This window comes from Ranitomeya imitator, chromosome 1, assembly GCF_032444005.1.
Source record: "Ranitomeya imitator isolate aRanImi1 chromosome 1, aRanImi1.pri, whole genome shotgun sequence".
Classification (NCBI taxonomy): Eukaryota; Metazoa; Chordata; class Amphibia; order Anura; family Dendrobatidae; genus Ranitomeya; species Ranitomeya imitator.
This window is the reverse complement of record NC_091282.1, coordinates 840,570,251-840,598,221: the sequence shown is the minus strand read 5'-3', so window position 1 is coordinate 840,598,221 and position 27,971 is coordinate 840,570,251. Positions and strand designations below refer to the sequence as shown.

The 27,971-nt window shown below is 44.1% G+C and overlaps 1 protein-coding gene across 1 annotated transcript in view; it reads left to right on the top strand.

The window, feature by feature from the left end:
- Positions 1-27,971, top strand: part of LOC138650900 (fibrillin-2-like) — a 263,684-nt gene that overhangs the window by 80,329 nt on the left and 155,384 nt on the right. Inside the window, exon 4 of the mRNA XM_069740769.1 lies at positions 10,704-10,802. Within this exon, the coding sequence (XP_069596870.1) occupies positions 10,704-10,802 (99 nt within the window). The remainder of the gene's footprint in view (positions 1-10,703; positions 10,803-27,971) is intronic.

The window sequence follows — 27,971 nt, the reverse complement described above, 5'->3', positions numbered from 1 at the left end:
ACGTCTCTCAATGAATTAATCTAGGGGTTCTGTGATCATATTGATACCACGGGTGTTTCACAGAATGTTATGCCATTTTGCAGTGAAGAAAAATGATTACATTTTTACAACAAAGATTTTGTTTTAGCTCCAGATTTTACATTTTCAAATGAGGATATGAGTAAATTTGTCACCAACATTTTTCCCACAATTTCTGCTGAACGTGGCAATACCCCATATGTGGCTGTACAGTGCTGCTTAGCAACACAGCGAGACTCAGGGGGAAAGAGTGCTATTTCACTCTTGGAGAACACATTATCATAGCATTTTTTGTGAACTCCATATGCAATGCTCCAGATGCTAAATATGGATTAGGCACACTGTGCGGCTCAGATGGGAGGGGAGCATTTGGATTTGGGAGTGCAGAATTTGCTGAATTTCTTTTGGGGAGCGAGGAGTCACAGCACTTTTCCAGAGCCTTTGTTCTATCAGTAACGTGGAAGCCTATATTTCCATTAACAAATCATGAACCTGAGGGGGGCCTTGCTTTTTTGTGGATTGAGTTGAAGCTTTTGTTAGGAATATTTTACATAACATTTTGGATCACATTTATCTGGCGCTCTACGCTGAGCACTTACATCGGGGTTTCCATCTAAATCTCCGATTGACATGATTCAGATGAAACCCCCCCCCAGGAATCCATTATAATGAAGCAGCAGAGTAGCTCTGGACTCCATCTGGCCTCTATTCAGCGGCGTCCTTTTCAGAGGTGTGCAAAACTATGGCCGACTGGTCTGTTATGCATGCTTAAAAAGATTTACACCTTCGAATCATAGTCCACAGTTCCTCCATGTCTCCTTATAAAAAATCTTCTATTGGCATTCCATCTGAATCACGTATTTCAGAGATTTACACTGAAACGCCAGTGCAAGTGCTCAGCGCAGAGCACAGGATAAATGTAAGCCAAGTCTTACTGACATGTTTTGGAGGTGGAAAGAACAAATCAACAACATGTCAAGAATTGGTTTTATTATTATTATTATTATTATTATTTATATAGCACCATTAATTCCATGGTGCTGTACATGAGAAAGGGGTTACGTACAGAGTTATAGATATCGCTTACAGTAAACAAATTTACAATGACAGACTGGTACAGAGTGGAGAGGACCCTGTCCTTGCGGACTTACATTCTATGGGATAATGGGGAAGAGACAGAAAGTCGGGGGTGCGGTAGCTCTGGTGGTGATGAGGTGGCAGCTCAGGTGGTGGTGAGGCGGTGGAATGGTTATGGCAGACTGTAGGCTTTCCTGAAGAGATGGGTTTTCAGATTCCGTCTAAAGGATCTGAGGGTGGTAGATAATCTGACGTGTTGAGGCATGGAATTCCAGAGGATGAGGGATATTCAGAAGAAATCTTGGAGGCGGTTGTGTGAGGAAGGAGTAAATGTGGAGGAAAGTAGGAGGTCTTGGGAGGATCAAAGATTACGTGAGGGAAGATATTGGGAGATTAATTCAGAGATATAGGGAGGGGCAGGTTGTGGATGGCTTTGTAGATCAGTGTTAGAAGTTTGAACTGGATTCATTGGGGAATTGGGAGCCAGTGGAGGGATTTGCAGAGGGGAGAATCAGGGGAGTAGCGAGGAGAGAGGTGGGTTAGCCAAGCAGCACAGTTGAGGACAGACTGGAGCGGTGCAAGAGAGTTAGCAGGGAAGCCACAGAAAAGGGTGTTGCAGTAATCGAGGTGGGAGATGATGAGGGCATGCACAAGAGTTTTGGTAGATTGTGGGCTGAGGAAGGGACAGATTCTGGCAATATTTCAGAGTTGGAGGTGACAAGAGGTGGCAAGAGTTTGGACGTGCAGTTTGAAGGACCGGGCAGAGTCGATTTCAGGTGCGGGAGAGAGCGTGATGCCGTTTACCATAATGGATAGATCAGGTAGGGGGGATACGCAAGATGGGGAAAGATGATGAGTTCGGTTTTGTCTACATTGAGTTTTAGGAATCGAGAGATGAAGAAGGAGGATATGGCTGAAAGACACTCTGGGATTCTGGACAGCAGAGAGGTGACATCTGGGCCAGAGAGGTAGATCTGGGTGTCGTCTGCATACAGGTGGTACTGGAAGCCATAAATAGGTTTTATTTATTTTTCAAGCCGTTTCTCGTGTGGTATCAGTGATTAGAAAACTTTATTCTTCGAGTCGGTGCGATTACCAGATTTATATATTTTTTTATGTTTGGATGTTGTCACGCATCGTCAAATTTTGATAGCAATAATTTTCCTATCTATCTGCAGAGGGAGTCATGTGAGAGCTTGTTTTCTGCAGAATGAGTTGACATTTATATGGAAACACCTAAATAACATGGGAATGGTGACAATTTTCTTGCGTAGGGTGTCTTGCATTGAAATCTGCTGCAATGATCAGGGTACTGCGTTCACCAGACATCAACACAATTTCTATCATCTCCTCACGTGTTACCCTCTGTGACATGTCAATGGCTGCAAACAAAGAGAAACTTGTAAATAACTCATGAAAGAATAAAGTTACATTAAAACAAAGGACACCATTGTTTTTCTTGTGACATTCTCAATAAGTTTGATGTGTCACAACCCTCTTCCCATTGGAAAAAATAAAGTTGGATCCAAAATGGCCGACTACAAAATGGCCACCATGGTCACCACCCATCTTGAAAGTTTTCCCCCTCTCATATACTAATGTGCCACAAACAGGAAGTTGATATCACGAACCATTCCCATTCTATTTAAGTGTATCCATATACATGGTCCACCCTGTAGAATCAGGATAATAGGTTTAGCATGTAAGATAGGAAATGGTTAAGGATAGAACTAGACCAGTGGGTTGGCACTAGTGCTTATAAAAGAGGGACACTTCCTGGTTAGAGGGAGCTCAGTGTCAGCTAGTGAAGTGCATAGTGAAGGCCAAATTCAGGTGCAGTGGGTTGCTAGGGGCAGCATGGGTCAACCTTTCGAGGCATTGGGGGGCCAAAAAGAGTTTCCTGTTGTGAATTCTGTTGTCAGGCTCCCTCCTGTGGTCATGAATGGTACTTTGGCTGGTTCTGTCCATGGACTTTCTCTGGTGCCTGTGGGTGTTTCTGAGTTTCCTTCCACAGGTGACGAGGCTAATTTGTTAGTGGGCTGCTCTATATAACTCCACTTAGATCTTTGCCCCATGCCAGCTGTCAATGTTGTACTATGGCTCTAGTTTGCTCCTGGATCATTCTGAGTTCCTGTTGCTCCAGCAGAAGCTAAGTTCCTCTGTGCTATTTTGCTTGTTTGCTATTTTTTCTGTCCATCTTGCTTTTGTCAAATATTGTCTTGCTTGCTGGAAGCTCTGGGACGCAGAGGGGGCGCCTTCCGCACCGTGAGTTGGTGCGGAAGGTATTTTTCCCTGCACTCTCTGCGTGGTCTTTTTGTAGGTTTTTGTGCTGACCGCAAAGTAATCTTTACTATCCTCGGTCTGTTCAGTAAGTCGGGCCTCACTTTGCTAAATCTATTTCATCTCTGTGTTTGTATTTTCATCTTTACTCACAGTCATTATATGTGGGGGGCTACCTTTTCCTTTGGGGAATTTCTCTGAGGCAAGGTAGGCTTTATTTTTCTATCTTCAGGGCTAGCTAGTTTCTTAGGCTGTGCCGAGTTGCATAGGGAGCGTTAGGCGCAATCCACGGCTATTTCTAGTGTGTTTTGATAGGTTTAGGGATTGCGGTCAGCAGAGTTCCCACGTCCCAGAGCTCGTCCTTATTATCAGTAACTATCAGGTCATTCCGTGTGCTCTTAACCACCGGATCATAACAGTTTCCTGATGGACATTCCTGCAGAATCTGGAGCCTAGGGCTCAGGACAGGTACCAAGGAGTGGGCCTAGTCTTCTGACATGATGAGGTCGGTGTGCGTGGAATTACACGAGGAGCAGGTGGCTGGTCCTGGGTTCACTGACGGAGTGGACAACGAGAAATCCTTGAGACTGACAGAATTGATGTGCTTCGGGGTAGTTCAGGATGAACAGGTGGCAGGACTGAAGAGGAGTTGTGCTAAGGAGGAAGGAAGTGCAAATTGCTGTGCTCTATCCCCTCTGTACCCATCTGATGAACTGGGACGATTTAGTAAAGGTTTAACTGTTGTAAAGAACTTGTTGTACCATGCATTGTGTGTGCTGGCTCCTGAGGATGGAAGCCTGGAGGCAGCGGAAGCCTGCGGCCTACTAGTGAGTGTGATGCACCCCACACCCTACAGCACACTGGCACTTGTTTGTAACGTGTCAGAACAAAACGGGACAGCAGCGCGGTCCCTACTACTGCTCTCTGTCACTTTAGACAGGTACACTAACAGCTGAGCGCAACATTGATTTGGTGGTGGATCCAGTGGTATGGTCATTTCTCCAAAGTGTTAACACAATAAATGCTGGGCCGTGTGTTGCTCCTGCTAATGTGAGCAACCTGCATCGCCTAAATGTGCTAACTTGGCTTGCAACATCTCCAGACTTGTCTCCCATCGAGCACAGGGATTTCAATGCGAGCAACATCTCTTGATGATTTGTGCATCCAAGTAAATTTATTGTTGCAGACAATCCTCAAACACACATTAATAACCTTATTCATGGTGGCCAAAGTGTGTAAGTGTGTGTATTTCTGTGTGTGACGCTCATACTTGATACTAAATGTTTCAAGTTTGGAAAACGTTATTTTCATTTTGTGATCATTTGCTAATAATTAACGTCTATCAATCCTCTGATTTACATAACTCTATGATTTTATGATAATAAATACGTAAATGCTAATAAGATATTGGCATAATAAATATAAATAAATGATAATAATGCATTGCCTTAAAGTACCCTCCATAGCAAAGGAACAGTTTAAGCAACTATTTGAGTATTAAGGCCATATACATTAGATACCCGTTGGCAAACGATCTGCTTGACCGAATCCCTCTCTCCCCAGGTTAAGGCCCCTTCACATTAAGCGACGCTGCAGCGATACCGACAACGATCCGGATCGCTGCAGTGTCGCTGTTTGGTCGCTGGAGAGCTGTCACACAGACAGCTCTCCAGCGACCAACGATCCCGAAGTCCCCGGGTAACCAGGGTAAACATCGGGTTACTAAGCGCAGGGCCGCGCTTAGTAACCCGATGTTTACCCTGGTTACCAGCGTAAAAGTAAAAAAAAAAAAACACTACATACTTACCTACCGCTGTCTGTCCCTGGCGCTCTGCTTCTCTGCACTCCTCCTGCACTGACTGTGAGCACAGCGGCCGGAAAGCAGAGCGGTGACGTCACCGCTCTGCTTTCCGGCTGACCGACGCTCACAGCCAGTACAGGAGGAGTGCAGAGCACAGCGCCGGGGACAGACAGCGGTAGGTAAGTATGTAGTGTTTGTTTTTTTTTTACTTTTACGCTGGTAACCAGGGTAAACATCGGGTTACTAAGCGCGGCCCTGCGCTTAGTAACCCGATGTTTACCCTGGTTACCAGTGAAGACATCGCTGGATCGGTGTCACACACGCCGATCCAGTGATGTCCACGGGAGATCCAGCGACGAAATAAAGTTCTGGACTTTGTTCAGCGACCAACGATCTCCCAGCAGGGGCCTGATCGTTGGTCGCTGTCACACATACCGATTTCCTTAACGATATCGTTGCTACGTCACAAAAAGCAACGATATCGTTAACGATATCGTTATGTGTGAAGGTACCTTTAGAGTAAAGGCGATTTTAGTCTACTGTATATTCAGTATTTTAGAGCCTTGAAAAACAAATCCACATGTCTCAAACATTTCCATGCCTATGAGCCTAAAATTTGGGTTATTTGCAGTGACACGCTTAAAGGGAATCTATTACTAGGTTTATGCATCCCAATTTAAGAACAGCTTAAAATAGGGACAGTGACCATGATTACATCAGTGTGTTACTTATTAGGCTTCTTGTTGTAGTTTTGATAAAATAAGTTTTATTTGCTACAGATCTGCTAGTTCTCTCAGTGATGAGCCCTTTCTAACTCCACGTGCACCACCATCAGTGGTGGGTGGCAGGTATAACCAAGGCTGATGATCATTGAGGTCTAGCAGGATCTGCAGCAGATAAAGCAGTTGTTGTCAAAACTACTGCAAGGACCCCAGTAAGTAAAACACCACTGGAATCTGAGATTATGCCCCGACTTTATGTTGTTCTCAGATTTGGTAACAAAAGCATAAAAACTTGGTAAAAATTTTTTTTAAATAAAATTTGATATTTTAACCTCTTCATGACCTTCGACATATACATATGTCCAGGTCGGTGAGTATTTGCAGGTGCGATCATAGGCTGGAGCATAACAACGTCAGCATCACCAGGCCCAGATGTGATTAGTGCGATCAGACGATGAAGTTGATCGCACCAATCAGAGTGCACAGACATGATCTGACCTCAGTATGACCACTCTACCCTTACTGCTCTAGCTCCAAAGCTAGAATGAGGCATAGTGCTGTTTTGTTGCGCTGTGCTGGGACTTTTGGTGCCACAGATTTCTTGAAGTCTGTGCCATCACTGCTGCTGGTGTTCCTATGATTCCTGAAAAAAGATGTTCCTGTTCTGTTCCTGATCCCTGATTTTTTTTCCAATCCACCCCAATCCCCCTCTGAGCTTTCCCCCTTTTCACCATTTTTACCTTTTCTCTTTCTCCTTTTTTCTCCCTCTCCCCCTCTATCTAACACCCTCCCATTCACCCTTTCTGCCACTAAGCACTGTTCAGTAGTTGATCGCTCGATTTTTGGCATCATTTTTTTGTTAGTGCTTCCTGCAGCCGCCAAGCGCTGGTCGGTGATAGAGATGAGCGAATTTGCTCAGGTTCCCTCTTATTAGGCAAGCTGCAGAGGGAACCTGGCTTCCTGGATCGCGCTGGCCGATCAGCAGATCGGCACCGCAGCTGCATGTGTCACGGCTGTGTCACTGTCACAGCACATACATGGAGAACCAGTGTGTTGAGCTCTCCATGCATGTGTCATGACTGTGACACAGCTGCAACACATGCAGCTGTGGTGCCAATCATCTGATCAGGGTTAGTGTCAGAGAGTTGTGGGCTCTCAGTAATTTGTTTTTTTACTGATGTCCATTTAGTACCGTATATATACCGAGGCACCTACTTTTGCCACGGAAAACTGGGTAAGCTTATTGACTCAAGTATGAGCCAGGTATGCATTGTCCCCTCATTCCTGTCTTGCTATGCATGGCTCCCCCTTCCCTGTCCTGGTATGAATGCCTCTCCATTCCTGTCCCTGTATGCATGCCTCGCCCGTTCCGTCCCTGTATGCATGCCTCCCCCTTCCCTGTCCTGGTATGAATGCCTCTCCATTCCTGTCCCTGTATGCATGCCTCGCCCGTTCCGTCCCTGTATGCATGCCTCCCCCTTCCCTGTCCTGGTATGAATGCCTCCCCCGTTCCGTCCCTGTTTGCATGCCTTCTTATGACCTATCCATATGTGCATGTTTCCTACTGAAAAAGTGCTAGCACTAGCTGGGTGCTAGCACTGTATCTCATTCCGGCCGCCAGCGCCCACATGCAGCTCTTCCTGTGCTCAGTGGTCACATGGTACTGCTCATTAAGGTGATAAATATGTGCTTCACACCTATGGGAGTGGAGACGCGTCCATATTCATCACCTTAATGAGCGATACCACGTGACCGCTGAACACAGGAAAAGCTGCAGGCAGGCGCCGGCGGCCGGAATGAGATGCAGTGCCAGCACTGAGGGCGCACAGGTAGATAAGTATGATGTGTGCGCCGGCTCCTGGCACCCGCTGCTCTGCCACCCCCCCCCCTCCCCCGCCAGCTTTCTGCACTGTGACTTGTGTTTAAGCCAAGGGGGGGAGGGGGGGGCGTTCAGCACAAAAAAAATGTGCTGAAAAACTCAGCTTATATACGAGTATATATGGTAAGTTTGTTTTTTATTTTACCAAAATTTTATATTCTTTTTATTTTATTTGAATCTCTTTCTTTCTAGATTCTTATTCTTTTCTTTTTTTCTTTTCCTTCTAAATGAATAAAGGTTACACCAAACACTCAAACACAAACACTGCATATGTGAAAAAATGTCCCCTCGTCCCAATCACGCTATTCAGTGGAGAAGGCATACACCTTCCTTGCCTCTGACACTGATAGTGAGGGAGAGGATGCCACCTTCCTTTATTTATCACCCTCTTCCTCTACCTCAAATGATACTGAATCACCACTCAGATGTCCCAGTACAGAAAACGAACCAGCGGCCACCGTTACTGACCCCGTATGGACCTCAAACCCCAAAGATTATGAATCACAGACCCCTGATTTTATGTTACAATCAGGAATCAAATTTGACACCACCAACCTCACAGAAATAGACTTTTTCAAAATCTTTTTCACTGAGGATTTTGGAAACCTCATGGTGGCGAGACAAATTTGTACGCCCATCAATTTTTGGCAGAAAACTGTCCTTCATAATTTTCTAATTTGACCCTTGTAGATACAATAGGCATGATGATGTTTGGGGCCTGGTACTTCACATGGGGTTAGTGAAGAAGCCAAAACGTCGCAATATTGGAGTGTTTATGTTTAATGCAACACTCCACTGTTCCGCATTGTAAATGATTTGAGACAATCCACACATTTTTTTCATAAAAGTGATAATGTGATAATGCACAATTTCCTCCCCGAGATGACCCCAACTTTTACAGACTTTTCAAAGTTTGGTCAGTCATTGAGCACTTCAGAAACAAGTTTGTTAAGCTGTATGTTCTCCAATGGAACATCGTGTGGATCAGTCGCTAATACATTTCAGGGGGAGGCACTGTCCACAAAAATCAAAGAGGCCTCCCTAAGATGCTAATTGGGCAGCTGCTCAGAAAGGGTGGGAGCAGAGCCCAATATAGCAACAACATGCAACAAGTACAACTGGGATGTCCCTTTGTGGAACGCCATGCATAGTGATGACAGCACCCCCACAACTGTAGGAGGTACAGTACGTCTACACAGGTCAATAAACAAGACTGTGTCCTGGGGTACAACAGGAACATTGGGGGAGTTGATACAGTGCCATAAGAAAATCCAAGGTGTGGTACAAGAAGCTGGCCATGCACATCATACAGATGGCAATGTACAACGCTTACTTGATGTTACGATGTGCAGACTAGATTGGTACATACCTTCAGTTCCAGGTGGTAGTGATTTTTTGGAAGTCAGAAAGTAGCGGCCCCAGTACTTCCTGAACTGAAAGTGCTTGTATCATAACAGGCCAACATTTCCCCGGCGAGATCTTTCAAACCATAAGAAAGGAAGGTCACAAAAGAGGTGCTGAGTGTGTTACAGAAGGGGAATACGCAGGGACACTACATATCAATGCGACACCTATCCCGACAAACCTGGCCTGTGTATAAAAGAATGCTTCAAACTGTACCACACATCCATGGACTACTTAATTCATTTGTGACTTACACAATTCACGCATGCCAACCTAATGCACGCTAAGAGGGGATTGGATACCTTTCTTGAAAAGTATAATGTTGCAGGGTATATACACTAGATTCCTTGATAGGGCGTTGATCCAGGGAACTAGTCTGATTGCCGTATGTGGAGTCGGGAAGGAATTTTTTTCCCCAATGTGGAGCTTACTATTTGCCACATGGTTTTTTTTGCCTTCCTCTGGATCAACATGTTAGGGCATGTTAGGTTAGGCTATGGGTTGAACTAGATGGACTTAAAGTCTTCCTTCAACCTTAATAACTAATAACTATGTTACACAACTCATGTATGCCAACCTCTACACAACTGACGTATGCCAACCTGATGCACTCTACACAGCGCACGTATGCCAATCTGATGCAACCTACACAACCTACGTATGCCAACCATGTGCACTCTACAGGACTGATGTATGCCAACCTGATGCACTCTATACAACTGCTATTTGCAATCTGATGCACTCTACCCTACTGCCATTTGCCAATCTGCTGCACTCTACCCTACTCATATATGCCAACTCATACACAAATCAGGTATTCAATCCTTATAAATTAATCCAATCAGTAAATGGCAAAACGAGAAAAAAAATCAGAATTGCATTCTTTTGTCTGCTGCAACATTGCAATAAAATGCAATAGCAGGCGATCAAAACATCATGTCTACCCCAAAGTTGTATCAATAAAAACATCAGCTCAAGGAGCAAAAAATAAGCCCTCACCCATACCAGATCCTGAAAAATGAAAACGCTATGAGTCTTGGAATATGGCAACATAAGAAAAAAATAGTTTTTCTTACAAATTTCAGATTTTTTTTTTTACCAATTGAATAAAAAAAAAACCTATACATGTTTAGTATCTGTGGATTCGGACTATTCTAGAGAATCATAATGGCAGGTCAGTTTTACCATATAGTAAACATGGTAAGTAAAAAAAAACAATTGTGGAATTGCACTTTTTCTTGCAGTTTCATCGGACCTGGAATTTTTTCCCCGTTTTCCAGTACACTGTATGATAAAACCAACAGTGTCATTCAAAAGTACAACTTGTACCACAAATAAAACAAGCCCTCATATGCCTATATTGACTGAAAAATTAAAAAGTTATGGCTCTTGGAATTAGGGGAGAAATAAAAGAAAAGTGAAAAAATTGAAAATTGCAATGTCATGAGGGGGTTAATGAGGATAACGATTGGAACAAAGATTGGAAAGATTAATTGTCTTCTGTTCTTCTGTCTTTATTCAGCAATCTGCCGAAACTCCTGTGGAGATGGATTTTGTTCACGACCTAACATGTGTACATGCTCCAATGGACAACTTTCTCCAACTTGTGGAGCTGGGGCAGGTGAGTGTATATACTGTATACTAATATATTGAGAATCGTTTTATACATATAAATTTCTAAAATTTTACAATTTGTGTTTGATTTTGGTGAAAATGTAAGTCAGCAAATATAGGATTTAGGAAAATAGGCAATATAGCTTTATATTCCATTTTTTAACACAATACAAATATTAACAATAGCAACCATTAGAATCATTCAAATGATGTCATTTAGGTGGAGTTTAAGACATTCAGTGGAGAAAATAAGTATTTGATACACTGACAATTTTGCAACTTTTCCCACCTAGAAAGAATGGAGAGGTCTGTAATTTTTATCGTAGGTACACTTCCACGGTGAGAGACAGAATCTAAAAATAAAAAAAACTGAAAATCATATTGTATGATTTTGCATAATTAATTAGCATTTTATTGCATGAAATAAGTATGTGATACAATAGGAAAACAGAGCGTCTCCAGATTTTGACGACGTAGTGTGCTACTAGCTGTAATGTTTGAGACTGTGGTCCCAGCTCTCTTCAGGTCATTGACCAGGTCCTCCAGTGTAGTTCTGGGCTGGTACTTGACCTCTCTGAATCATCCTTACCCCACGAGGCGAGATCCTCAGACTGAGGAAAATTGACAGTCATCTTGTGTTTTTTCCATTTTCTAATAATTCTGCCAACAGTTGTTGCCTTCTCACCAAGCTGCTTGCCTATTGTCCTGTAGCCCATCCCAGCTTTGTGCAGGTCTACAATTTTGTCCCTGGCCTTAGACAGTTGTTTGGTTTTGGCCATGGTGGAGAGGTTGGCATGTGATTGAGTGTGTTAACAGGTGCAATTAATACAGGTAATGAGTGCAGAGTAGGAGGCTTCTTAAGCAAAAACTAACAAGTCTGAGAAGTAGAATTCTTGCTGGTTGGTAGATGATCAAATACTTATTTCATACAACAAAAAGCAATTTAATCACGGACAATACTAAACCCGACTTTACAATAGCTGTCATGAAAGCCTTTCAGTTAAAGGGAACCTGACAGCTGATGCATCTAGATCTCTTCTGCACTGAATTTGCAGAATGGGCAAAACAAAACTTGGAACAGGACCCTCAGTTTACACAGAACATTATGTTCAGTAATGAGAAAAATGTTTTGGGTGGGCTATTTATATGGATACACCTAAATCAAATGAGAATGGTGACAGTTTTCTTGCATAGGGTGTCTTGAATTGAAATCTGCTGCAATGACCCGGGTACTGCGTTCACCAGACATCAACACAATTTCTATCAGCTTCTCATGTGTTAACCTCGGCAACAAATCAATGGCTGTAAACAAAGAGAAACATGTAAATAACTCATGAAAGAATAAAGTTATGTTAAAACCAAGCACACCATTGTTTGTCTTGTGAAATTCTCAGTAAGTTTGATATGTCACATGACCCTCTTCCTATTGGAAAAAATAAAGTTGGATCCCAAATGGCCAACTTCAAAATGGCCGCCATGGTCACCACCCATCTTGAAAAGTTTTCCCCCTCCCATATACTATTGTGCCACAAACAGGAAGTTGGTTGGTATCTCCAACCATTCCCATTTTATTTAGGTGTATCCATATACATGGCCCACCCTGTATTATAAATGTGCCACATTGAGTGTTTTTAGTCCTGGATGTATACCACTATAGCTTCCCCACATAAGAAATACTTGTCTTTACAATTTACATTTAAGTCTATGGATGGGCAAAAAAAATCAGATCCCATATGGCTCATCGATATAGTATCCGATTTTTATGGATACAATGCCGTTATTAATCTAGGAAACTGTATTTGAGCAGGTACATTGAGGTTGAGGTATAAATACTGATTGCACATGGCTGCAGGCTTGGACTGGCCCACAGGAGAACAGGAGACTCCTCCGGTGGGCCCCTGTGCAGGAGTGGGCATCCAGCAGTTTATCTGAGCACCACTTGGCACAATACACTTGATTCACTATGTACAGTATAGACATAGACACAGTACAGACATTGTACAGACACTATCAACTCAGTTTATTGCTATAGAAATGTATGATTGAAGATAAAATCATATTTGCATACAGCTGAAATGTGGGGCCCTCAAGTTGATTTTACTGGTGGGCCCTTGGCACCCCAGTCCGACACTACATATATGTCACATGTACGTAAAAAATGGGCACATGAATGGACTACAGATGTCAATGCAGATAAAAAATCATCCTTGCTTTCATAGGGAGATGGACATAATGGCCACGTTCCCACTTGAAGAAATAAGTGTTTTTTTCATGTGAACTATGATGTATAATGTGAATAGTGAATTGTGTTAATGATGTTAGTATTGTGAATTGCTAACAGTAGGAATAATAAGAGTTAATGGTTGGGACTAGCCCAGAGTGTGAGCGACTAACCAAAATGGAAAGTGACAGTTTCTTGTTAGAAAGAGAGAAAGTGCCTGGAGTGCAGAGAGAACAGACTTAACCTCTGGTGTAAGCAGTGCCGCAATTCATGGGTGTCCCTAGTAGTGAGATCAGAAAGAGATAGCGTGATCCGGAGGAGAAACAAGGAAGAGTGACTGAGAGAGAGAGGGATTTACCAGACTTGGGTCTTGGGAGAGGACGCCTAGCAGTATGGTAGAGAAGTTCATAACTCCTCAATGTAATGGGCCTATACAGAACAATGTAAGCGAGACGAAGAGCGTGCCCCAGCAGGAGTTCCAGAGTGTCAGTAGAAGAGAAGAGAAGTACGGCCATACAGACACCATAGTTCACCAGAAGAGAAAGAAGACGTGGAATCGTGAGTTGAGTAAATACATTTTGCTAGCTGAACTGTAGTGTCGAGCTGGGTTGCAGTGACATATCGAGGAATAGTGACGATAGAGAACAAGTAAAAGAGAGAAAAGAAAGGTATTGAATTTGTGTGAGGTAAATGTTACACATTATGAAGGAAACGTGTGAGAAGATATACTGTATACTCGCTGCCTCCCCAAGTTAATGTTCAGTAAAAGGTTTATTTTGAATGGTGGTCTCCCTCATTGAATTGTTCTGGACAGCCAGCAACATTGGTTACATGCGGCCTGTAAGGGCACATCGCCCCCACAACACAAGTCCACACACAGCTGGCGCCCCTACTTTCATGTAACGTGCTGGATAGAAAGAGATGAGTACCTTGCCAATGCCATGTTACATTTTCTGTATGAAAATTGGTTGATTTTCATACAGTCGTTTGAACCTGGCCTAACATTTTCCTTTGTATTCATGTCTACAATCAAGGCTCTGGTTCAGCCTCTCTACTGCAGAGTCTGTGACATTTGGTGGAAAAAATACAATTGCATACAGTGCTACTTTTCCTATTAAAATGATGGACAGCTCAGCAGAACGCATGAACCTCAGTAAAGAGAATCTGTCGCATGGTTTTAGCCAGCCCATATGTGAGCAGCAGGATGTTTCCAGTGATATATCACTTATCGTGCTGCTTGCCATCATTTTCATAAAATCACTGTTTTATCTGCTTCAGACCTACCACTTCTCTGAGAGCTGAGCTTTGTATAATCCCGCAGATATGTTTGTACTCTGAGTAGGCAGAAAGCTACTAATCAGTAGTAAGGGCAGATTTAAACAGAGCTCATGAATATGGCAGCAGGGTAACCAGACCTGTATTGAAAATTGCCTGCTAATAAATCAGTGATTTTACAAACATAATTAGCGCAAGCAGCCCAGTAAGTAATACATAGCTGAAATCGGGGTTTTCATATCTAGATTATGCTGATCTACGATTAGATGGTAAAAACCTGGTGACAATATTGCCTTTAACTGAAACAACTGAATGTCTCCCAAGTTGAGGGACCCTTTGCTTTACCACCACACCAATTAAAATGTCAGTCCATAAACAATGCATGCCACTAATTCTTTAGGAACGCTGATGGCAACCATGGTAGTCCCTTCATAGGGTGAGCAGAACTGTTGGCTACCTAAAATATTAATTTGATAGGATTGGAGCATGCATAAAGTGCCTTAATTAAGGAGACATAGGCTACAGGGGCGTAGCTAGAGCTTTTGCCGCCCGGGGCTGCTCCTGAGTTTGGCGCCCCCCCCCCCCCCCCCCCTACCTCGGCTCAATACATACAAAGGTTACCAAAAATAGGGCAACACACATGATAGGGTCGGCAAAAAAAAAAACAAGTTCTGCTTACCTGACCGCGCTCCTGCTCTCTCCACGCAGCTGAAGCGTGCACTCGCCGGCGACTGACAATGACGTCAGAAGCTGTCGACGTGTGCGCTGCGGCCGACTTCAGCTGCCAGCCTCCAAATGGCTGGTGGCTGTTGTTAACTATTGACGTACGGGCGCGGGCCCGCACGTCAATAGCGTTAAACAGCTGCAGCGCCGGCCGCGGTTTTAGAGGGCCCCGGGCGAAAGAGTCTCAGTGGGCCCCCCCTTTAACACATAGCATGATTCATGATGCAGATACAGCAGAGAAATATAGCATAGCCACATAGCATATAACACAGCCCACGTAGCATATAGCACAGCCACGTAGTGTATAACACAGCCCACGCAGTATATAGCACAGCCCACATAGCGTATAGCACAGCCACGTAGTATATAACACAGCCACGTAGTATATAACACAGCCATGTAGTATATTGCACAGCCCACGTAGCATATTGCCCAGCCACGTAGTATATAACACAGCCATGTAGTATATTGCACAGCCCACGTAGCATATTGCCCAGCCACGTAGTATATTGCCCAGCCACGTAGTATATTGCCCATCCACGTAGTATATTGCCCAGTCACGTAGTATATTGCCCAGCCACGTAGTATATTGCCCAGTGATGGAGTATACAGCACAGAGCCACGTAGTATACAGACTTAAAATAAAAAATAAACATATACTCACCCTCCGATGAATTCTGGCCCTGTATCGCACGAGGCAGCTTCCAGTCCCAGGGTTGGTATGAGCGCAGGACCTGTGATGACGTTGCGGTCACATGACCGTGACGTCATGGCAGGTCCTTCTCACATACCATCCTTGGCACCGGAAGCTGCCGCTTGCATGGAGCGGGCACTGGAGCGTTGCGAGGAGCGGGAAAGGCGATGGAGGGTGAGTATAGCAGGTTTTTTCATTTTTTTATTATTTTTAACATGAAATATTTTTACTATTGATGCTGCATAGGCAGCATCAATAGTAAATAGTTGGGGACACACAGGGTTAATAGCAGCGGTAACGGAGTGCGTTACACCGCGGCCCATTACCGCTGCTATTAACCCTGTGTGAGTGGTGACTGGAGGGGATTATGGAGCGGGCGCTGATTGTGGGGAGTATAGAGCAGGCGCCAGGCACTGACTGCAGCGGAGGGACTAATTGGACTGTGCCCGTCGCTGATTGGTCGCGGCAGCCATGACAGGCAGCTGCCGAGACCAATCAGCGACGACAGACAGAGGCCGCGACCAATGAATATCCGTGAAAGAAAGAAAGACAGAAGGACAGACAGAAAGACGGAAGTGTGACCCTTAGACAATGATGTAATATATATATATATATATACATATATACTTCTCACCTGTGTCTTGCCTCTCTGTTGTTTTCTGTCTCTGTTCTCACATCTTTTCTGTCTCCCGCTCTGATTTTCATATTTCCTTCTGCCTCTTCTTCCTGCTTGTCCGTGGCTCCGCCCCCAACATTTAGCCCCACCCCTCCATGGCTCTTCACATTGTGAGAGCTGTGACGCTGCTGGAGGGGCGGGATCGGAGCTTCTGCTGCTGACTGCAGGTGCGGGGGTGAGTCACAGCGTGTGTGACTGTGTGCCCCTGCTACACTGCAGCCAGCAACTCTGCACAGCCGCGCACTGCCAGCGCTCTGCTCCAGTCCTCATAATGCTGGGAGGAAGGAGCAGAGAATGCGCGCAGCCGTGCTGATAGCCGCCCCCACATTGTGCCGCCCGGGGCGGCCCGCCCCCCCCGCACCCCCCTTCCTACGCCACTGATAGGCTATGCTCACACATTGTTAGGGTTGGCGGAACGAACCGAATATATATTTATTAGAAGAAGTTGGTGCGTTCGCAACCCGGGATCCACCGTGCAGGAAAGCACCTGCTGCTAGATATGGCGGTACAATATAGTAGTATAAACAGACTTACTTCACAGAGTCTGTTAGCAAAGATAACGCTGTGCCCTGTTTGGCTCACAGAGGCACACAGCTACTTAGTAGAGCAGATGGTGGTCATGCAGTCAAATGCAAACATGAAACTCCTCGCCGGAGGTGCCAGCATTCTAGGGGCTTATTTCAGCCGGGTCCCTGAATATACACACACAAAACTCCTCGCTGGAGGTGCCAGCATTCTAGGGGCTTATTTCAGCCGGGTCCCTGACTGCATACAAACATGACCACACTGGCACTGAGCTCATACATAAATTGATACTAGCTCATGGCCGTGCGGTCATGCGCACCTCCTATAGCTGCAGCACGTACAGGACCTTCCTAGAAGGACCAATGAGAGGCTGCCACAGACGTTGAACACCTTCAGGACCTTCCTAGAGGACCAATAGGATTTGCTGCAGTAGCTGAGCATGTGACCCTTGATCTCCAATGAGAGATCTTACCCTGGGCATGCTCAGAAGGGGAAAAGTAGGACATAGTCCCAAAGACGTCTGCTCGCTGCTGACCAGTACTGGCTACAATGGCAGAAGCTGGAAGGACAGCAGTAACCCTTTGCACAGAGTCAGACTGAGCATGATGCTGGGACGGACACCTCCACTGAGCAGGCTCCACTGCGGCAGGAGAAGAATGGGAGACCGCAGCGGAAATGGTTCGAGATCCCCCCTGTGCAGAGGCAGGAATTCGACCCCTAACACATGCTGTGTTTTTTCTGCATTTCTTTATGCAAATTTTATGCTGCATTTTACAGTGCCAGCAAAAGCTATGAGATTTCAGAAATTGATTTTTTTCCTGACTGTTGCATGTTTTAACCCCTTAGCGACCGCCGATACGCCATTTAACGGCAGCCGCTAAGGGTACTTAAACCACAGCGCCGTTAATTAACAGCGCTGTGGAAAAAGTCCATAGCGCCCCCCAGAGGCCGATTTTCTCCGGGGTCTCGGCTGCCGAGGGTAGCCGAGACCCCAGAGAACATGATTCGGGGGGTTTTTAACCCACCCCGCATTTGCGATCGCCGGTAATTAATCGTTTACCGGCGATCGCAAAAAAAAAAAAAAAAGCGATCTCTTTTTAATTTCTCTGTCCTCCGATGTGATCGCACATCGGAGGACAGAGAAAAGGGGTCCCAGGTGGCCCCCCAATACTCACCTAGCTCCCCCGATGCTCCTCGTGTCTCCCGGTGGGCGCCGCCATCTTCAAAATGGCGGGCGCATGCGCAGTGCGCCCGCCGGCCGGCATCGGGAGAATCTTTGGGGTCTCGGCTGCCGGGGGTAGCCGAGACCCCAAAAAGCATGATCGGGGTCGGTATTACCGACTCCTGTTTTGCGATCGCCGGTAATTAACTGTTTACCGGCGACCAAAAAAAAAAAAAAAAAAAAGTAAAGTGTAATTCTCTGTCCTCTGATGTGATCGCACATTAGAGGACAGAGAAATAGGGGGATTCGGGGACCCTAGCATACTCATCTAGGTCCCTGGATCCTCTTGCTGCTCCTCCTGGCCGCCGGCAGAAGAACATGGCGGACGCATGCCCAGTGCGCCCGCCATCTGTCTCCATCTGCCGGCCGGCAGGAGAACAGCAGTTGGGGCTAAAATTAGGGTTAGGGGTAGGGTTAGGGTTAGGGGTAGGGGTAGGGTTAGGGGTAGGGTTAGGGTTAGGGGTAGGGTTAGGGGTAGGGTTAGGGGTAGGGTTAGGGGTAGGGTTAGGGGTAGGGTTAGGGGTAGGGTTAGGGTTAGGGTTAGGGGTAGGGTTAGGGTTAGGGCTAGGGTTAGGGCTAGGGTTGGGGCTAAATTTAGGGTTAGGGTTGGGGCTAAATTTAGGGTTAGGGTTGGGGCTAAATTTAGGGTTAGGCTTCTTTCACACTTACGTCGGTACGGGGCCGTCGCAATGCGTCGGCCCGACATACCGACGCACGTTGTGAAAATTGTGCACAACGTGGGCAGCAGCTGTAGTTTTTCAACGCATCCGCTGCCCAATCTATGTCCTGGGGAGGAGGGGGCGGAGTTACGGCCACGCATGCGCGGTCAGAAATGGCGGATGCGACGTACAAAAAAACGTTTCATTGAACGTTTTTTTGTGCCGACGCTCCGCCAAAACACAACTGATCCAGTGCACGACGGACGCGACGTGTGGCCATCCGTCACGATCCGTCGGCAATACAAGTCTATGGGCAAAAAACGCATCCTGCGGGCACATTTGCAGGATCCGTTTCTTGTCCAAAACGACGGATTGCGACGGAATGCCAAACGACGCAAGTGTGAAAGTAGCCTTAGGGCTAGGGTTAGGGTTGGGGCTAAAGTTAGGGCTAGGGTTGGGGCTAAAGTTAGGGTTAGAGCTGGGATTAGGGTTAGGGTTTGGATTAGGGTTGGTATTAGTGTTAGGGTTGGCATTAGGGTTACGCTTGGGATTAGGGTTAGGTTTGGGATTAGGGTTAAGGTTAGGGTTGTGATTAGGGGTGTATTGGGATTAGGGTTAGGTTTGAGGTTAGGGTTGAGATTAGGATTAGGGGTGTGTTGGATTTAGGGTTTTGATTAGGGTTATGGTTAGGGTTGACATTAGGGTTGTTTTGGGGTAAGGGTTGTGATTATGGTTAGGGTTAGTGATTAGGATTATGGATCAGGTTGGGATTAGGGTTAGGGGTGTGTTGGGGTTAGGGTTGGAGCTAGAATTGGGGGGTTTCCACTGTTTAGGTACATCAGGGGGTCTCCAAACACGACAGCCAATTTTGCGCTCAAAAAGTCAAATGGTGCTCTCCTCCCTTCTGACCTCTGCCGTGTGCCCAAACAGTGGGTTACCCCCACATATGGGGCATCAGCGTACTCGGGATAAATTGGACAACAACTTCTGGGGTCCAATTTCTCTTGTTACCCTTGTGAAAATAAAAACTTGGGGGCTACAAAATCTTTTTTGTGAAAAAAAATATATTTTTTATTTTCACGACTCTGCATTCTAAACTTCTGTGAAGCACTTGGGCATTCAAAGTTCTCACCACACATCTATATAAGTTCCTTGGGGGGTCTAGTTTCCAAAATGGGGTCACTTGTGGGGGTTACTACAGTTTAGGTATATCAGGGGCTCTGCAATCGCAACATAATGCCCACAGACCATTCTATCAAAGTCTGCATTCCAAAAAGGCGCTCCTTCCCTTCCGAGCTCTGCCGTGCGCCCAAACAGTGGTTTACCCCCACATATGGCGCATCAGCGTACTCGGGATAAATTGGACAACAACTATTGCAGTCCAATTTCTCCTGTTACCCTTGTGAAAATAAAAAGTTGGGGGCTACAATATCTTTTTTGTGAAAAAAAAAATATTTTTTATTTTCACGACTCTGCATTCTAAACTTCTGTGAAGCACTTGGGCATTCAAAGTTCTCACCACACATCTAGATAAGTTCCTTGGGGGGTCTAGTTTCCAAAATGGGGTCACTTGTGGGGGGTTACTACAGTTTAGGTATATCAGGGGCTCTGCAATCGCAACATAATGCCCACAGACCATTCTATCAAAGTCTGCATTCCAAAAAGGCGCTCCTTCCCTTCCGAGCTCTGCCGTGCGCCCAAACAGTGGTTTACCCCCACATATGGTGTATCAGAGTACTCGGGATAAATTGGACAACAACTATTGCAGTCCAATTTCTCCTGTTACCCTTGTGAAAATAAAAACTTGGGGGCTACAATATCTTTTTTGTGGAAAAAAAAATATTTTTTATTTTCACGACTCTGCATTCTAAACTTCTGTGAAGCACTTGGGCATTCAAAGTTCTCACCACACATCTAGATAAGTTCCTTGAGGGGTCTAGTTTCCAAAATGGGGTCACTTGTGGGGGGTTACTACAGTTTAGGTACATCAGGGGCTCTGCAATCGCAACATAATGCCCACAGACCATTCTATCAAAGTCTGCATTCCAAAACGGCGCTCCTTCCTTCCGAGCTCTGCCGTGCGCCCAAACAGTGGTTTACCCCCACATATGGGGTACCAGCATACTCAGGACAAATTGGACAACAACTTTTGGGGTCCAATTTCTCTTGTTACCCTTGTGAAAATAAAAACTTGGGGGCTAAAAAATCTTTTTTGTGGAAAAAAATTTTTTTTTTTTTTTTTCACGGCTCTGCATTATAAACTTCTGTGAAGCACTTGGGCATTCAAGGTTCTCACCACACATCTAGATAAGTTCCATGGGGGTCTAGTTTCCAAAATGGGGTCACTTGTGGGGGATTTCTACTGTTTAGGCACATCAGGGGCTCTCCAAACGCGACATGGTGTCCGATCTCAATTCCAGCCAATTCTACATTGAAAAAGTAAAACGGCACTCTTTCTCTTCCAAGCTCTGCGGTGCGCCCAAACAGTGGTTTACCCCCACATATTGGGTATCGACGTACTCAGGAGAAATCGCACAACAACTTTAGTGGTCTAATTTCTCCTGCTACCCTTGTGAAAATAAAAATTTGTGGGCAAAAAGATCATTTTTGTAGAAAAAATGCAATTTTTTTTTTCACGGCTCTACGTTATAAACTTCTGTGAAGCACATGGGGGTTCAAAGTGCTCGCCACACATCTAGATAAGTTCCTTAAGGGGTCTAGTTTCCAAAATGGTGTCACTTGTGGGGGGTTTCCACTGTTTAGGCACATCAGGGGCTCTCCAAACGCGACATGGCGTCCAATCTCAATTCCAGCCAATTCTACATTGAAAAAGTAAAACGGCACTCCTTCTCTTCCAAGCTCTGCGGTGCGCCCTAACAGTGGTTTACCCCAACATATTGGGTATCAGCGTACTCAGGAGAAATTGCACAACAACTTTTGTGGTCTAATTTCTCCTGTTACCCTTGTGAAAATAAAAATTTGTGGGCAAAAAGATCATTTTTGTAGAAAAAAATGCGATTTTTTTTTTCACGGCTCTACATTATAAACTTCTGTGAAGCACATGGGGGTTCAAAGTGCTCACCACACATCTAGATATGTTCCTTAAGGGGTCTAGTTTCCAAAATGGGGTCACTTGTGGGGGGTTTCCACTGTTTAGGCACATCAGAGGCTCTCCAAACGCGACATGGCGTCCAATCTCAATTCCAGCCAATTCTACATTGAAAAAGTAAAACGGCGCTCCTTCACTTCCAAGCTCTGCGGTGCGCCCAAACAGTGGTTTACCCTCACATATGGGGTATTGACATATTCAGGAGAAATCGCACAACAACTTTAGTGGTCTAATTTCTCCTGTTACCCTTGTGAAAATAAGAATTTGTGGGCGAAAAGATCATTTTTGTGTAAACAAAAGCGATTTTTTATTTTCACGGCTCTACATTATAAACTTCTGTGAAGCACTTGGGGGTTCAAAGTGCTCACCACACATCTAGATAAGTTCCTTAAGGGGTCTAGTTTCCAAAATGGTGTCACTTGTGGGGAGTTTCCACTGTTTAGGCACATCAGGGGCTCTCTAAACGTGACATGGCATCCGATCTCAATTCCAGCCAATTCTGCATTGAAAAAGTCAAACGGCGCTCCTTCAGTTCTGCGGTGCGCCCTAACAGTGGTTTACCCCCACATATGGGGTATTGGCGTATTCAGGAGAAATTGCATAACAAAATTTATGGTTACATTTCTGTTTTTACACTTGTGAAAATAAAAAAAATGGTTCTGAATTAAGATGTTTGCAAAAAAAAGTTAAATGTTCATTTTTTCCTTCCACATTGTTTCAGTTCCTGTGAAGCACGTAAAGGGTTAATAAACTTCTTGAATGTGGTTTTGAGAACCTTGAGGGGTGTAGTTTTTAGAATGGTGTCACACTTCATTATTTTCTATCATATAGACCCCTCAAAATGACTTCAAATGTGATGTGGTCCCTAAAAAAAAATGGTGTTGTAAAAATGAGAAATTGCTGGTCAACTTTTAACCCTTATAACTCCCTAACAAAAAAAAATTTTGTTTCCAAAATTGTGCTGATGTAAAGTAGACATGTGGGAAATGTTATTTATTAACTATTTTTCGTGACATATCTCTCTGATTTAAGGGCATAAAAATACAAAGTTTGAAAATTGCAAAATTTTAAAAATTTTCTCCATATTTCCGTTTTTTTCATAAATAATCGCAAGTAATATCGAAGAAATGTTACCACTAACATGAAGTACAATATGTCACGAAAAAACAATCTCAGAATCATCGGGATCTGTTGAAGCGTTCCAGAGTTATAACCTCATAAAGTGACAGTGGTCAGAATTGCAAAAATTGGCCTGGTCATTAAGTACCAGATTGGCTCTGTCACTAAGGGGTTAAAGAAGCAGCATGTCAATTCTTTCAGTGCTTTTTCAGTGCTTTTCACCCATTGAAAGCAATGTGGAAGTGCAAAAACACCGCAAAAAAGCAGGTATCAGAGTTTGCTGTGTTATTTGTGCAAAAACCTATGGATGTTGCATCATCTTTTTTTGGGGGGGTGGCACTAAACTTTATCAACATGCACAAGAGACAATAAAAACGCAGCAAAAACTCATCAAAGCCTACTTTTTACAAGCAGCTTCTTTACTGCCAAGAGAGCAGGTTTTGCCTTCAGAAAAAAAAATGCAATGTGTGAACATAGCCTAAGGGTTCACTATATAATCATGTCGATGTGAATCAACGTTTTGCTTTTATTGGGCTTAAAATTTTCCCTTTAAAAAAAATTCCAGCTTTCAACTCCCAGGAAAAATGGATCAATGTGAAACAGAAAACCACTCTGATTTATGCTCTACTTAAAAAATGAATATTAGTTGGAAATATCATTGCCGAACTCTGCAAAAAAGTTTATTTTCAGATATTTTCTTCCCCTGAGAACAAACTGCTTTTTTTTTTTTACAGTATCTCAAGGCTTTAAATTAAATCTTGTTTATTGAAACACGATTTTAGTCTCGGAGTCTCGGCCCAATCTCCAGGCTGCACTAATTAAATGAATGTTTCTTTTGGCATTGGGCAATAGAAGCCTCCAGGAAACAGAAAGCGTGCCTTATGGCAGAATTCAGAGAAAACGCTCCCCCATGTACTATCAGGAATGCTAGAAAGCAAAGCAGGAGGGATTTAGCTAATTTGTATTTCTTGGATATCGGTAGAAATCACTAACTTCTTAGCCTGAAAGAACTTTCTCTATATACAGACTAAATAGTCAGTCCTTTATCCTTCTTTTTACCTATATAAGGGGAAAACTAGTGAGATATTGACTAGATGGGACTCTAAAGAAACCATTCCGTGCTAACAGATGGACACGTTATTCTGGAACCATTGACTTGAATTGACGATTTGGATCCTACGGTCAGATCGAAATTGGACGTCTCCACGATTTTCAGCAGACGTGTAAATGGCTCTATAAAACTATCGCAAAAATGAGTGCGATCCGTGAAAAATACGGATAGCACTTGTACAAGAAAATCGTACTCCTGAATAAGCTCTTAGAGACACAGAAATTGCTTGTTCCTTGCTAGAATCTTTTCTACTACTTAAATGGTGTAGAGCCTGTCCATACTAGAAGATGCGGTAACTTATGAGCGAAAACAGCGGAAGACTACACATTGAAATAAAGTGACGTAAGGAAGAATGCATGTTGAAAATGGAGCTGCTGCAGTAAAGCCATGCAGCGTGAAAATCACCACAAATATTTGCCTTAAATCCAATGTGACATAAAACCATTTTTTCCATTCCCGTCATTCTACATACAGTAGTTAAAGGCTATTGACACCTTTGATATGAAAAAAAAAATGTTTTTACATATGTTAGTGGTAAGTAAAAGTGCCCTGTTTTGGGCTGCAATTTTTATTCCTTCATTCATTTCCAGTCTCACTCATATGCAGTTTGCAGCCTGATTCAAGTTCCAGATTTTTCTCTTGCAGGAGTGTGTCTCCCTGTAATATAGGCTGGGATAAACTCTGCATATTCTGGGTGCTGTTGTCTACTTGCTTTCATGTATCACTGCTGAATGTCTCAGGGAATCTTAATGGTCATACATGCCACTAATTCTTTAAAAGCACAGATGTTGACCATTGCTCATAAGATTGTACTTTCTTCTTCACAAGCTTCCACATACCTATAGCCTTCTCTCTGTGGCCTCCAAGATACTCTCTCCATTGCAGATCTGTGTACAAATCCTCCTGCTACCGCTAACACTGAGAGAAGGGAGGGTGAAGCAGAAGAGAACTGCCAATAGTAGAAGGAGCTCTGACGAGTTTATAACGATTCAGCAAAGCACTCAGCTGCATAGAGGACTTGTAGACATCATTAGCAGCAAAATTATAGAACATTATAAATGAACTAGATGGTGGCCCGATTCTAACGCATCGGGTATTCTAGAATATGTATGTATATAGCAGCCACATAGTATATAGCACAGGCCACGACATATTCTTGAATACCCGATGCGTTAATACAGGCCACACAGTATATAACAGTGGCCATGCAGTATATAAAAGTGGCCACGCAGTATATAACACAAGCCAAACAGTATATAACACAGCCCACGCAGTATATAACATTGCCCATATAGTATATAACACTGGCCACGTAGTATATACCAGCCATGCAGTATGTAACGCAGCCCACACAGTATATAACACTGCCCACATAGTATATAACACTGCCCACATAGTATATAGCAGCCATGTAGTATATAACGCAGCCCACGCAGTATATAACATTGCCCACATAGTATATAGCAGCCATGTAGTATATAACGTAGCCCATGCAGTATATAACATTGCCCACATAGTATATAACACTGCCCACGTAGTATATAGCAGCCATGTAGTATATAACGCAGCCCACGCAGTATGTAACACAGCCCACGTAGTATACAGCAATGTGGGCACTATATGCGTGGTTAAAAAAGACTTAAAATAAAAAATCTATATATATAATTGTCTAAGGTCCACTTCCATCTGTTTGTCTGTCACGGAAATCCTGCATCACTGATTGGTCGCGGCCAGCTGGGGGTGACCAATCTGCGACAGGCACAGTCCGTGGCTGCGAATTGACCCCTCCCTACTCCCCTCCAGTCAGTGCTCCTTCCATACTCCCCTCCAGTCAGCATCCACATAGAGTTTTAGCAGTCCGTTAAATGGACTGCATTACACCGCGGCGAGACCGCTACATCATCATGGGTTATTGCCGCAAAGCATTACTGGGAACGGAGCGTCGCAAGGAGCATTGCTAAAGGCCTGGGCTGGATTCAGGGGCTGCCGGAAGTTGAGTATATAACTATTTTTTATTTTAATTCTTTTTTTTAACAGGGATATGGTGCCCACATTGCTATATACTACGTGGCTGTGTTATATACTATGTGGGTTATGTTATATACTACGTAAGCTGTGCTATATACTACGTGGCTGTGCAATATACTACGTGGCTGTGCAATATACTACATGGCTGTGCTATATACTACGTGGCTGTGCAATATACTACATGGCTATGCAATATTCTACATGGCTCTCCTATATACTACATGGCTGTGCTATATACTACGTGGCTGTGCAATATACTACATGGCTGTGCAATATACTACATGGCTGTGCTTTATACTACGTGGGCTGTGTTATATACTGCGTGGGCTGTGTTATATACTACATGAGCTGTGCTATATACTACGTGGGCTGTGCAATATACTACGTGGCTGTGCAATATACTATGTGGCTGTGCAATATACTACGTGGTTGTGCTATATACTACGTGGCTGTGCAATATACTACGTGGCTGTGCAATATACTACGTGGTTGTGCTATATACTACATGGCTGTGCTATATACTACGTGGCTGTGCAATATACTACATGGCTGTGCAATATACTACGTGGCTGTGCTATATACTACGTGGGCTGTGTGGTATACTGCGTGGGCTGTGTTATATACTACGTGAGCTGTGCTATATACTACGTGGGCTGTGCAATATACTACGTGGCTGTGCAATATACTATGTGGCTGTGCAATATACTACGTGGTTGTGCTATATACTACGTGGCTGTGCAATATACTACGTGGCTGTGCAATATACTACGTGGGCTGTGCTATATTCTATGTGGCTGTGCTATATACTACGTGGCTGTGCAATATAGTATGTGGTTGTGCAATATACTATGTGGCTGTGCTATATACTACGTGGCTGTGTTATAAACTACGCATCTGTGCTACATACTACATGGGCTGTGTTATATGCTACGTGGGCTGTGAGAATTTTTCGCCCGGGGCCCTCAAAAACCTTGAGCTCACCCTGGCTTCACTGATTGGTCACGCCTGGCCGCGAACGATCAGCAACAGACGCAGTCCAGCCGCGAATTGGCCTGAGATTTGAACCACGCTTCGCTAATTGGTCGCGCCCGGCCGGCGGAATCCTGTGTATTCATTGCATTATTCTGAAATCTTCATAAATAAACATATACTTATTCTAGAATACCCGATGCGTTAGAATCGGGCCACCATCTAGTAAACGTATACTCACCTTCCAAGGCCAATTGAAGTCCTGGCACCTGTGTGCGGTGCACGCGGCAGCTTCTGGTCCCAGGGTTGGTATGAGTGCAGGACCACATACAGCCATAGTAACTCACTATTTCTGTATGAACGTAGCAACATGGTATTACTAACATTGTTTTGAAAATGAGTTTAGAGAAATCAGAGGACAAAATATAGCAAAAGTATTGTTTTCAGCATATGAAAAAGTTAGCCATAAAGGAATACATATCGGCTCCTGTTCGCTTTCACTTTGAGAAACGCTTCTGCCTGAAAAAAATTATCCAGCCGCCAGAGTATTGAATAAGATCTGCAGTCAGTAGAAAGGAACACTTTTCATACAATAATTCTGCAGCCAAAAATATACAATTTGGTTGTTAACTGGCTTGATTTAATTTCTTTCACCCCATCCAATCAAATGGAAGGTAACTGTGTTAAATTGTGTATAACCTTAAATTGGGATCCAAGGGGTAACTTTTCTCCTTGCAGAGAGTGACATGTCAAGCATGCCGAGATGAGGAGACTTTTAAGACACAATCCTCCTCTGAAAAATATGCAAATTGTCTCTTCAGAGAGGATGAGGACTAGAACTCTAG